Source organism: Melanostigma gelatinosum (genome assembly GCF_949748355.1).
Source record: "Melanostigma gelatinosum genome assembly, chromosome: 18".
NCBI lineage: Eukaryota > Metazoa > Chordata > Actinopteri > Perciformes > Zoarcidae > Melanostigma > Melanostigma gelatinosum.
This window is the reverse complement of record NC_136651.1, coordinates 8,400,812-8,414,023: the sequence shown is the minus strand read 5'-3', so window position 1 is coordinate 8,414,023 and position 13,212 is coordinate 8,400,812. Positions and strand designations below refer to the sequence as shown.

Here is a 13,212-nt window from a genome sequence, read left to right as displayed (position 1 = left end):
CAACGCAGGACTAAAACTGACTCTTCAACTCTCTAACCAAACATGATACAAGTCTAGCTTCCTCCTTGACTATATTAGATTAGGAGGGTGGCGAGCAAGGCAGCACTGGCCTGGAGTCAGCAGCTCCAGATGTGAAGCAGTGTTGCCCTCTGGTCTATTTACGCTGGACCCGAGGCAGCAGACGCAGTGCCTCTGGGTGCTGGAGACGACCTAGAAACTGATCCTACATCAGATCCTTGAGATCGACTCCAGGTCAGGAAAAGCACAAAGCAATTCAAATGTTGTAGAGAGTCAGAGGAAAAGATTGATACCACTAATGTTTATATGATAAATATGAAGTTGCATTTAGGAGATAGTTAGCTTAGCATAAAGTCTGGAAACAGCTAACCTAAATCATAAGTGTCATAGAAAAAGTATAGTCCTGCCCTTGTACAGTGTCACAAAAGTCAGTATAAAATCTGTCATAGTATAGTATTTTTTTTTAAAAGTAATGAAAAAATTCATAGCATACCATATCAAAAAATATAAAAGGTCATATGTCAAAGTTCATAAAAGTAATAGTATAGCATATCTGTATAAGTATGGTATCCAATTTCTTTTTAAAGTCTGTCAAAATAACTCATGAAAAAAGTAAGTCAGCATGTCAAAAAAGCAATGAAGTCAGCATGTCGAAAGTCATTGTAGTCAGTATATATATATATATATATATATATAGTTATAATATATAAAGGTCATCTCCTGCTGTAAACTAGTCATGTCATACAATAAAAATAAAGTGAAGTCATTGTAGAATATGCCATGAACTCATAAAATAGTGTGCCGTTCATTCCCAAAATGTTAAAAGAAATGTCGATTCATGTCCACGTGAGAGCTGTACGTTATAAATGACTTCGCTTGTGACCAGAATTGTTTTTTATTCAGGTGAATGAGTCTGCGTTGTCAGAATACATTGAACATTCATGCTTTTATCATTTTTGCTTACATGAGCAAAGTGGTTCATAATGAGATGTTATTCTTCATATATCTGGCTGAGAAAGTAAACAAGTCATGCTTTAGTTTGATGACGTCTAATGACACAATACAAACACTTGCGTTTACTTTCTGTTCATGGTAATACGTCAAATGGCTTGTTTTCCTTTTTTTGACATTTGTACATGTTTTACCTCTTACTTTCTATAAAAGTCTGACTGATTTGTTATTTACACACAGATTATACAACAGTACATTGTTGTGTTTGCATTAGTTAGATACACAGGGAGCTGTGATAGGAGCAGTAGTCCAGCAAAGGCAACACGGGACTAAAACTGACCGTCTACTCTTCAACTCTCTAACCAAACATGACTCAAGTCAAGCTTCCTCCTCGACTATATTAGGTGAGACAGTTGGAGAGCAAGGCAGCAGTGGCCTGAAGTCAGCAGCTCCAGATGTGAAGCAGTGTTGCCCTCTGGTCTAGGATCAGCTTTAGTCTCCAGCACGTTCTAGCTTTGAGAGGCAAACATTCCTCTTATTAATGGCCCCTAAATTAACACTGGACCTCAGGCAGCAAAGTTATGAGACTCAGATGTCTCAGGCGTGCTGGAGTCCACCTAGAAACTGATCCTAAAACAGATCGTTGAGCAGATTTGACTCCAGGTCAGGAAAAGCACAAAGCAAGGTTACATTCACAGGTTTCCAACCCTCCTCTCTCTCTCCCCCCCAGCAGTGGTCAGACCCTTTAGTGGGCGCGTGCAGCAGTAAAGTCTTCCCACCAGCTCAGTAGATAGATGCATGCTAAATGGTTCCTGTCTTTACAGAATCTCTAGCCCCTAACCTACATCTGTCTCAGTCACTTAGGCATATCTACAAGCCTTGGACAGGTTGTCACCCCTTTCCTTCAAAAAGGTGGAGAAAAATGATAAAAGTCTTAAAATCTGAACAGGCCCGATGCAGAGTCATCCACTGGCTGACTTGAGGGAAGAACCAAATGTAAATCCATGCGGGGGTATCGGATGAGAATCAGTGTGAGATGAAAGGCTAGAGAGCTGGGATCCCGGGTGTGCATCTGGGCAGAGCAGAGAGGGGTCGTCGTCCTCTTGTCTCAGCTTAGTTGGCACTCTCAAAGTGGTTTCCATTTGTTGCCTCCTGCAGGGTTGTGTGTGGCATGTCGATATCTTTACGGACATCTACGCGTGGCTTGAAAAAGTCAGACACGCAGAAGACCTGCAAGATACAGGAAGAGAATAATAAAAAGAAAAGGCATAGATGAGTGTTTGGCTTAACTATTTACACCTGTGCTTTGTTTAAAAAAAAATAATGAATACCTTTAGATTTGTAATTTGGGAAAAATGCCGCGAGTCAGATGAAAATCATGTTTGTATGATAAATATGAAGTTACATCCAGGAGATATTTGGCTTAGCATAAAGACTGGAAACAGCTCCCGGTTCTTTCAATGTCATAGCATGGCAGAATACAGTAAGCCATAAAAAAAAATGATTATATAGTATGTCACAAAAATACCATGAAAAAGTCATAGCTAACTTCACAGGTACAGGTATGTGATGAATTTGTGCCATGGACACCAAACAGACACAGTCGTGCGTATTGATAAATAATATTTGAAATATCCTGTCGCCCCATTCATAACTAAAAAATTAAAAAAAGAAAGCAAACTTGCATATATATTAAAAAAAAGCTTAAGACCCATCACTTACCACCAGGATAGCCATGAGAGCCCCCTGCAGGAGTCCCATCAGCACATCGCTCCAGTGATGCTTATAGTCAGACACCCTTGACAATCCTGTAAACACCGAGGCAGCAATCAGGAAAAACTGGATCATGGGTCTCAACAGCCTCGCCCATTCAGCCTGGAGTCGGGCCTGCAGGTAGAGCTGAAAGAGGCGCAGGAAAAGGACTGTTAGATGATCAGTGTCGTATGCAGCATTACTGTGCGAGTGGTAGGAAAGCGGGCTGCAGTGATCTAAAGATGACTCGGTGTATTTCTATCACATATATCACGCAGGAAACTGTTTTAAACAAACAACTTCTTAAATTATTAGATTATTAGAAATCTCCGGCTGGCCACATTTCACTTTTGTCAAACTGGCCTTAAAACAATCAACTGATACAAGTAATCAGTCAAACATTATCTCTGTTCAGCTGAACGCTGTGTTCAAAACTTGTGTTTGTATTGAAAACAGGCATCTGTTCTTTTTTTGTTGCCGTTTCAAATCGAGGACAAACAAGTTCAGCCGCTTTATCCAGATCCATGTTGCTCTTCCTGTAACACAGAAACTACGCAAACGCTGTCGTTTAACTGTGAGAGCACATAAAAGAAACACTCCCTGGATTTGTAGGTCAACGTTTAAATGTCAGCTGCTGTTGCTCATACTTGGATCTCCACTCAAAGAAGAGCGAGCGGGAGCTCTACGTCTATTTATATCTGCTGGTGTTGAATGAATCAGCAGCCGTTCAAGTTTAGCAGGGCTGGGCAGTGAAATCAGCTCAGGGTCCAGGGATGCTCCTCCAACTGTCATCAAAGGCGGATTAAAGAAATCTCCAAGCGCTGCAGTTTGAAGCGATATTTTGGCATCTTGGGAAATGTACTAATTAGTCGCCTTTACCGAGAGTTCAATGAGAAGATCCATAGCATTCATGTCTGTTAAATTAAAGGCTACAGCCACGTAGGAGGCCGTTAGCCTAGCGTAGCATAAAGACTGGAAACAGGGAAACAGCTGGGCTGCTTCTTCTATCTCAGAAAAACAGTATTTAAAAAAAAAAGTCAAACTATTCCTTTAAGCTTGAGTTAATAATATGACCATCGCATTCTGTTTGAGAGCTTGATGTGCCAGTTTACATGACAGCAAATGATTAAAAAAAAAGAAGATATATTGGTCACAATAATTGGTTCAAGACGTTCCTTTGAAGACAATGCTCCAGTGAATAACGATTGCAAGTCAGTGTGTAACTAGTTTCAGTACTTACAGCCAGGAACAGCATGCAGTACATGGAAAAAGAGGAGTGGCCGGAGTAGAAGGACAGCCTGCAGCGAGAGACAAAAGCATTGCTCAACACTTTGCCATGTGCTTAAATAATTAAAAGACAAAACAAATGTGAAGACACTTAGACATGTTATTATATTATTCATTAGTCAGACACACAAACCCACACATCATCCTGGCTCAACCGTATTGGGAGTTTGAATTGTCGCCCAGCCCGACTGACAGCGACGTGAGTTGGTTGCAGTCGGGGACATGAACGATCATACAGCAGCTGTAGTCTGACATTTCAGACAGAGGAAAACAACGTCCGTCACAAAGCTGTGTGGCTTCAGCTCGCTCGCTTTGTAAATGTAACACGCGTGAAAGCAGTGAGGCAGAAAATCCTCGAATCTCTAAGAAGCTGAAATCAGTGTTTGCGAGTGGACGATCACAAAGGGCCGTGGTTAGAAACCCCAACTGGTGAATGAAATAATAATGCTGACCTCTCTACATCCTCTGTGGCATCGCATTAAAACTGCACGATGGTCCGAGCCTGTGAGGGCTCCACTCTATATGAACAGAACCCCTTTCCTTACAAGTCTTTGTTTTTTAATCACACTCTCAACCGTTGAGAACCTAAAGTTGGGCTTTCTCTCAAAAGCAAACAAATACACGGACGCCTCTTCTCTCCTCGGGAAATGAAACTAAGCCAAAGAAGAGTCATATTACAGTAAGATGATCCTGAGCAGGCTGCCCGACATGCGCAGTCCTGTCCTGCTCATTTTCTCCGTTAGAGGCTAGCAGGCCACCCAAACCACACAGGAGTTGGAAAGACAAACACGTCCTCACTGGATCCTCATTTGAACCTGCTGATACATTTTTGTCTCATTATACTACATTAGAATAAACCATCCCTCGGTAAATGCACAGTAAATAAGCCAGAGGGTTTCGTCTCAGCTCGTGGGAAACTGGCTGTTCGAGAGAAGACACAGAAAACCTAACCTTTAAGCAGAACAACCTACTTCACCTTTAAGTCAAGTAGAACTGAATAGAATAGAAAGTATCTCACAGCCCATAGTGCTGGTACAATCTGCACAGCTGATGTCACTGTTCAGGCCTCCGCTTCTATAATTACGGAGGTCTTGGTGCTTGTGCCTTCATCAGAATGAGAAGTGGATATCCTCCCCGCCCACTATGCTTCCTTCTGCTCTGAGCTGATAACGGACACAAACAAGCTTTACATTCCTGTCATATTATTCAATCCTTCTGGTTCCAAATGCATCTCGCTAAAACACCGGTTACCTTTACATCATGTACAGATATTGACCACAAACTAAAAAGTTGCACAACTTCACAATGTTATGCCGTAACGGTCCTTCCATTGCCGTCATTAATCAACTAAGTATTCGTAGGTTGTTCAGTGACACATCTAACCTTTTCCCTCTGTACTCCATTGTTTTGCACCACGAGCGTGTTGCAAAACAATGGAGTGAACAGAGCTTGAGAGTTAGATTTCACTAATCTGTTGAGCAACAAAACAAAAACCCAGAGTGCTGCACATTTAAATGAGGGGCTCATTTCAACAGCAAGCATCTGAAACCATTTGTTAATCCAGGGCTGCACTTAGTGATTACGTCATCAATTAATCGGACAATTGTTTTCTTTATTAATCATAAATGCATTGTTTTGTCTATAAAAAGGTTAAGTGAGTGAAAACCGTTTTTACAATCTTCCGCATCTATTTTGAGAAAAATCCTCACAGTCCAATAAGTGGAACCAGAAAATGACTAAAACAACCGATCCATAATCAGAATAAGTTGCTGGTTGATTCATCCGTCCATTTCCAAGTTCTGAGGTAAGGAGATACGTACCTGCCCTCATTGACCATCGTCTCGTCTCCATTGCAGGTGAACTCCTCAATATACGCCCCTGATGAGCAGTTGATCAACTTCCAATCAGGTCTGCACACATCCAGGAAGTGCGGCCTGAGACGGCCGATGGAGTACTTGGCTATGTCGGTCAGAGACTGGCTCATCGCGGCGCCAAAGAGGAACGTGCCGATGGCTTTGTAAACACAGGCAATGTGGCTGCCGAAAGAAGACTTGGATTTGATGCGCTTTAGATAAACTGAAAGGCACTCGCCAAATATCATCTGTAAGGGGAGGGGGGGGGGGGGGGAGGAAAGGATACAGAGTTAGAGGTTTGTACAGAAATACAAAAAACTACAAATGAAAATGAAAGACGCAACTGAATGAAATCCACTCCAGAGCCTAAAATATTCCCCATGCAATACGGTTTAAAGGAATAGTTTGACCCTTTGGGATACACGCATTTGCAAATCAGTATGACTCTAATGTCGGTACGCTAAATAGCCACTACCACCAGCAGCCAGTTAGCTTAGCTTAGCATGAAGACTAAAGAATGTAGTGAAGTCAGGGTACCTGCACCACTTCAGTTATTGAACTACGTCTCAATTACCGCGCTTTAGAGGAGCTGGTTCACCTTTAGACAGAGGCCTTTCTGCTAAGCTAAGCTAATCATTTGCTGGCTGTAGCTTCATATAACGGGCAGATATGAGTGGTATTGATCTTCAAAATCGAATACTTGTCAAAAAAAAACAACTAATAAGCATTATTTCTCAAAGTGTCAAACAATTCCTTTGAATACAATCTCCATAACACTGTAGAGGAATGCTCATCTGACAAAAATATAGCACGTAATGTTGTAAAATATGATTGGCCACAGGATGATGTCCACTTAAAATAATATATATTTAGTTTGATCGAATCACTAGATCTTTTTAGATCTCACAGTAAAAGATTGTGGCGCTTGGATGTATGCGTTCATTCTGTATTAAACACGTCAGAAGTGCACGTGTTTGATCAGCGTCAAAGGATTTCAGTGGGCTTAAAAAGCTGCTTCTGCTCCGTTAACTTTAAAAGCTCCTGTCGATGGCTCACTGAAGATTAAAGGAGTCTGTTCTTCATAAAGCTGCTTTAAGTTAACTTACTGCATCTAAAGAATGTAAATGAATACATAGATGAGATGCAGTATGGAACCTTTTTTTAAAACTCTTTAGAAAGAGTTCAGTGAAAAGATACCTTCTCGGGTTGTACACTGAACTGACTGAGACACTTTTCTCTTTGAGAGTTGTCACGTTTTTTTCAATTCCAGTCAGCATCGAATGACCGAAGTCACCGCTGGTGAAGAGTTTCACATCTGTCATATTTACTGTCATTCTGCAGACTGTTGGGGCGGCTGCAGAATAATTTAGGGCTGCCGACTTTCAAAGTACAGGTTCACCTCACTTCTGTTTTCATCTTCAAATATTGCAGTTTGGAAAAAAACATTTTCTACAAGTTAAGTCACAGTTAATGGCTGATGCATGCAATTAAAAACACACCAGAGTACAGGAGAATCAAGTGTTTAAGAGAGAAGAGAGAAGTTCGGGGTGTTAAAGAGGATATACAGATCAGCTGCAGATGAATGAGAAGTCAAATAGAGAACCGTTAGCAGAAAACAAAACTGATGCACTTACAGTGAGTATTGTGACGGGAATCATAACCCCTCCTAACAACTGATAGGAAATGGTGTCTTCTTTAAGGGGGTACTTGATTGAATCATCATTACAGAAAAAGCCCCGGCGGAAAGGACTGTGTTGCAATGTGAGTATTACAAATGGAATTCCAGCTATAGCAGAGAGGCAACGAGAGAAAAAACAAAAAGAGAACAAAATTCAGGTTACAAGAACATGTCACTGGGCCCTTAGAGCCCCCTACCCATGATGCAAAAGGAGGAGACAGCAGCCATGTGAGGGGTGGGGGGTGGGGGGGGTTGCACGACACATTGCATCCTCTGAAGATGCAAATATTAGTGGTTAAAGTGATGGCGCGGAGAAAAGCCAAAGATGTGACATTTCTGAGGTTATTAAGCCTCACAGCGAGTGGGAGGAAACAGCGGGCGGCCTCACACACGCTCGTATGTTACACACGTTCTCATTCAATTCCTCTCTCACAAAGTCCTGCTCGACGTTTCCTCTTTGTCTCTATTCTTTATGGCAAACCAACACCTCTTCCTAAAACTCTCCGGTTTTTAAATTCCCACATTTTCTCCGACACCTTCAACCGGCAGACGGTGACCGATGCAGTGAGTCGTTTAAAGTTAGACTGCAATGAGACTAAGAGTGACAGACTGGGCTGCAATGAGACTAAGAGTGACAGACTGGGCTTTAGATTACTCAGAATACATAAATACTACAGACAAGAGACGGAAGAGATAAATCACTGATACAACAAAGCAAGAACAGAATGCAGACGCACACACCAGCAACACTTGCTGCATCCGTCTTTCTCCAGAAACAGAGGAGCATTCCAGCTGTTTAAAGCAACAGAGCAATAGAAAGTTCACCCAATAGATTAACATTAAAAACTAAATGATTCAAATATAAGCAAAAACCAAAATGCCCATCCTCACTTCACATCATCCATATTTCATTTTATGTTTTGAGTTGATTGAAGATAATAATTGACGAATAGAACGATTAAGATCACCAGAAACATTAAGAAATTCAGCAGCTGAGACGCAAAGTAAAAAACTAAACAGTAGAAATGTGTGTGCGGACGCAACATGATTTAACATTTACCAACTTTGTATTGTGTGAATTGTTTTTAAGTGGACATCTTTCCTTTCAGCTCTTGATACACAACTGTAAGAGCTGATGTTGGTGAATAACCTTTAAACATGTCACAAGCCTCACGCTGCGAGAAGAAACTAAATAAAACATATACGGTGCATATCTGATTTCAATACCAGACAGCTGTGTGCTGTCGTTAACTATCTGTATTAAAAAAAGAATGAAAGGACGCTAACTACTGTGAATACTTCCTAAATTAGGCTCTGGAGGTGTGTTGATCTGTTAACAGACTGGTCTATCAGCACATCTTGACTTGCCATCACGGGTCATTTATAATAATAATAATGGCTGCTTCCCATGTAGGTGTGCCAGTAAACTAGCGTGCATCACACCAGAGCGTAGCGCCCCGGTACACCTCGTAGTGCATTAAAGTAATTTGGTTACACCTGCGATTGACAAGTCAACATATTCATCAGGAGACCAGCCGCTGATTGAGGCCTACTTACGCAGCTAATGGGCAGGGTGAACCCCACGGTGTAGAGCACCGTGGAGGTTATTGTGCTGCTGTGGAAAGGGTACTTGATGCTTTCGTCGTTACAGAAAAAGCCCCTCTGGTAGGGGCGGATCTTACCCAGCTTAAAGGCTGCCAGAGGCAGACCCCCTGTGGACGAAGAGATGAGGAGAAGTTACCGCTGTAAGGGGAGGGGGGAAAAAAGAAGCACGGCAGAGAAAGAAAAAAGGTGGGGGAACAAAGCGTCGAGGTCTTTTAAATCCGTCATCTTTCTTGTAGATGGGAATTTCTGACGTGAGAGGACGATGGTGCTCTTTAGCGTCACGGCAAATAATCAAATCTGTGAGACAGAAATGAGAGACCCCTGACCTTTAGAGCAGGCCAGTTAAATGAAGAGTCTTTATTCTTCATTTTATTTGAGTCATTAAATTCGGTGAAATGTCCAAAAACAGCCATGAGTTATTCTGTCTCTTAATGTGTTACAACAGTCAGCCCATTTGTTCCTCGTGAAGACAGAAACGGATCACAAATATATACTTCAATTTAAATGATTTCCTGAAAATTTTGGGCACTGAAGTTTTTATCAATGTGGGATTGACTCCTCCCTGTTTATTGCAATAAAAAGGAGCATGTCATCCAGTGCATTTCTAATTCCATTAAAATAAGCCACATCCGGTTACATACACAGCTCAACATCATTGTTCGTTTTAGTCTGTTCGTGAGAAATGTTCACAAATAAGGAACATATTGCAAGTCATATCCTTTGACCCTGAGCCGCAGAAGATGTGCATCAGTCAGATACTATGCAACATTATGTATTACACAGTAAACGTCATCACACCAAAGAATGATGTTGTCTTTGGGCAGTTCTTCCCAGAAGGGAGGATTGAGAAGCTTCTTTTTGTTGTTGGCGCACTGACTCATCGGTGTGAAGGGAGCTGTGGACATAAGCTAAGCGCTCCCTAGATAAATACCATAAAGATAATAGATTATGTTAATAGGTTCTGACAGTTCAAAGTCGAATGTAAGGTCGCTGTCAGTTATCTGCTGGTTTGGCCCGTTTAGCACAGTGTGTAGTCGGGGAAATGCATCGCTTTTTTGGTCTATACAAGCAGAAAACGAGCTGTAATGCACATTAACAAACACATAATCCACAGAGCACACACACACACACACACAATGAAGATACACAAACATCCCATAAACTACTTTTTAATCCGGCCTGCCATTGGTGCAGCTGTTGACACGGTCAGCTGTGCCACACTAACTTGATCGGCTGCAACAGCTGAAAATGCCAGAAAGTGGCGACAGAAGCACACACGGGACGGAGCGGCAGGACCACCAGGTCCCTTCAGAACTGCAGCAGGAAGCCGTGCTACACTTTAACGTTCTCATGACTGTGCAACTAACTTCCCAAGACAAACACATGGACAGAAAAAAACAAACAAGTGTATATTACAACAGAAATAAAAGACTTTGAAGCATCTCAGTGATTGTGTTGGAAAAACTGTGGAAGCAAACCATCATAAAAGCCTCTCCGAGCACTTTGTGGTCTTCAGAAGAAACAAAAACTATCTCTGTTCTCACATTTATCAGGCTTTGGAGTCGAACCTCAGGCGACTCCATGTATGTGCGTGTTTAGTCACATGCAGCGGCCTCAGTCTGCAAACAGATTACTGCAGATGCTCGGTTATAATCTAATAGTCCGTGTCGTTAGCAGAATAATCCAGTTTGCTTCTGCGTCAGTGATCCAAACAGCAGACTGAGTCAGTCCAGTCATACTGGTTCTCACTGGCACTTGTGCACTTTAAATACGTCTGTAGCCTTTGAAGCTAAGCAATATTTTAACATCTCTCGCCAGTCATAAACAGATATTTGCATATCAATATATTCTGAATTTTGTGGGGGGGATTAATTCAACTGTTTTGTAGAAAAACCACGTCAGTATTTTCTCCACATGTTAATGTTAACATAACCTGTGTGGACTGTCATTCAATCATTCATAATCAGATGTTAAAAAGGACTTAAAACCGTGGTAGGAGAGCGGATACTGTAATGTTCTGAACACAGTCTCGGGTCTGATATGAGTACAGGTGCTCTCCCATGTCATGAGGTGTGGTTGCATGAATCAGGAACTTTGGGTGAGTGGGTTTAAAACATAAGCCTCTGAGGTATCAATTCCATTCATAACATTGTTTCTCAGCAACAACTTGAACAAAAGAGTAAATCCACACGTTTGTTTATAGACAGGCATGCATATGTGGATTATTACATATTGTTGCACTCAAGAAAACAGCAACATTAACTGTTAGATTGCCTATGAGCATCTGAAACATGCACTCATTTGCATACACTGGAAACAAAGAACATGGAATTATTGATTGAACATAACGTTATATCAATTGTATAGCCTACCTAGAAAGCTATTACACAGATACTGCAAATCACATAGTTTGATTTGGTACACTTAATTTAGAGGTTAAAATATAAACGTAACTAGAGTGACTGACACTCGCGTGCAGCTGAACGTTCACCACTCCCTTCACGTGATGGCCAGCCGTTAAATATCCCAAACAGTAGGATTATATCGGAGCACAAATCGGCTTATAATAGCTGTAACAAACAAGTCAGTGAAAATCAGTCATACATACCTATAATCAGACAGGCTACGTCGAGCAGGACAAATGGGATTCCTCTCGCCTCGAACATGTTTGCTCTTGTCCGTCTCTGACTCGACTCCTCTGATTTGTGTTGCGTCCTCTCCAGTAATAAACACCAGCCCCCCCTCGAGACGACGCTGCTGCTGCTGCTGCTGCTGCGTCTCTCTACGGTCGCGTGGGGGTGCAGAAAGTGCTTGCAAATGGCGCAGAAACACAATAAAACGTCGACGCCCGGGCCGTAGGACAGCACATATCAAGACGATATGCGTTTGTTGTTGTTGTTGTTGGGGGGTGAACTGCAGCAGCGCCGATAACTCCACAAGTCTGTCATGGTGGTTTCTGAAGCAGATGAATAAAACAAACAGTCACTCCCACGAAGCAGCGGACGTTTGGACGAACACCTGTCCGGTCAGTCGAGCCGGAAGCTCCCGGGGGGCTCAAGCCTGCGTGCTGCCTTAAAGCGTTCGCGGAAAAAATCGGAAATACGAAGATTCATTATTGTAAACTTCCCGCAGTGAGCGTGTTTCTTCAAAACTATAGCACGTTATTGTAGTAAAGTAAAACAACAGCGTCTCGTTTATTCTTTTTTGTTGTTGTTTTTAAAGGATTTCCAAGATGTCCTATTTTAGTCCAGATAATCCAAATCATCATGGTGACTCCTAACTTCAACCCAGGAGACTAAAGTCACGTTACAGTTTGATTTGATCAACTCACCAACACACTTGTCACCCAGGGAATTAGAAAAAGGCACTCGTGAACTACTAACCCATATACACAATGTATCCAATGAGAAATTGGGCTAACTTCAAATAGACTGAAAGAACGACCAACTCTACAGTCACCCCATTTGTTAGATAATGTGATAACGTTCATTTACACTTAATTGCCTTAATATGAATCTCAGTGTGTATGCATAAGCCTGCATTTCATTATTTGTGATGTTAAATTAACCATAAACACCAACGCCATGCACACTTACTAAAGGAACAAAAAGGAAGACATTATCAGCTCGTTGCCACCATCTAGTGCTTTGGAGGTGAAGTTACACTAATACGATACTGAAATATTTCTGGAAATACACAATAGCTCAACATCCTGAATCATTATTCAAATTATTTATTTCCATTAGATACACTCAGTTAATTTGGTACACTAAAACAAAACTACCAGTCTAATGCAAGAGTCCTATTACCCTCTTGAAGGTTATGATAAGGTTTTGATTTGACTGGACAGTTTTAGGACAGCTTCATTGAGGAGGCTGCAGCCTGTGGTGCTGTTGAACTGTACTGCTCAGACTGTTGAAGCCTCATTAACTTCAGATACACTTTTAAATGCATTTGCACAGAAAAAGGACTGTGGATTTTGTCTCCCAACATTGACATTGGAAGTCCAGTAGTGAAGATGACAGCAAGAAAAACCTGCTTTAATTGTCATATGGTCACCTGACTTGT

The 13,212-nt window shown here is 41.7% G+C and overlaps 1 protein-coding gene across 2 annotated transcripts; it reads right to left on the bottom strand.

Annotated features, from left to right (window-relative positions):
* Positions 1 to 1,037: 1,037 nt before the first annotated feature.
* Positions 1,038 to 12,170, bottom strand: plpp1a (phospholipid phosphatase 1a). Of its 2 annotated transcripts, none has more exons than XM_079289652.1 (6): positions 11,753 to 12,170; positions 9,097 to 9,251; positions 5,829 to 6,109; positions 3,962 to 4,019; positions 2,692 to 2,868; positions 1,038 to 2,199 (listed from the first exon to the last, which is right to left on the bottom strand). In XM_079289652.1, the coding sequence occupies exons 1-6, from the start codon at positions 11,808 to 11,810 to the stop codon at positions 2,083 to 2,085; spliced, it is 846 nt and encodes a 281-aa protein (XP_079145778.1). In that variant the 5' UTR covers positions 11,811 to 12,170; the 3' UTR covers positions 1,038 to 2,082. The 2 variants fall into 2 exon arrangements, with proteins under 2 accessions (XP_079145778.1, XP_079145779.1); XM_079289653.1 differs by lacking the exon at positions 9,097 to 9,251 and adding an exon at positions 7,496 to 7,647.
* Between the last annotated feature and the right edge of the window lie 1,042 nt (positions 12,171 to 13,212).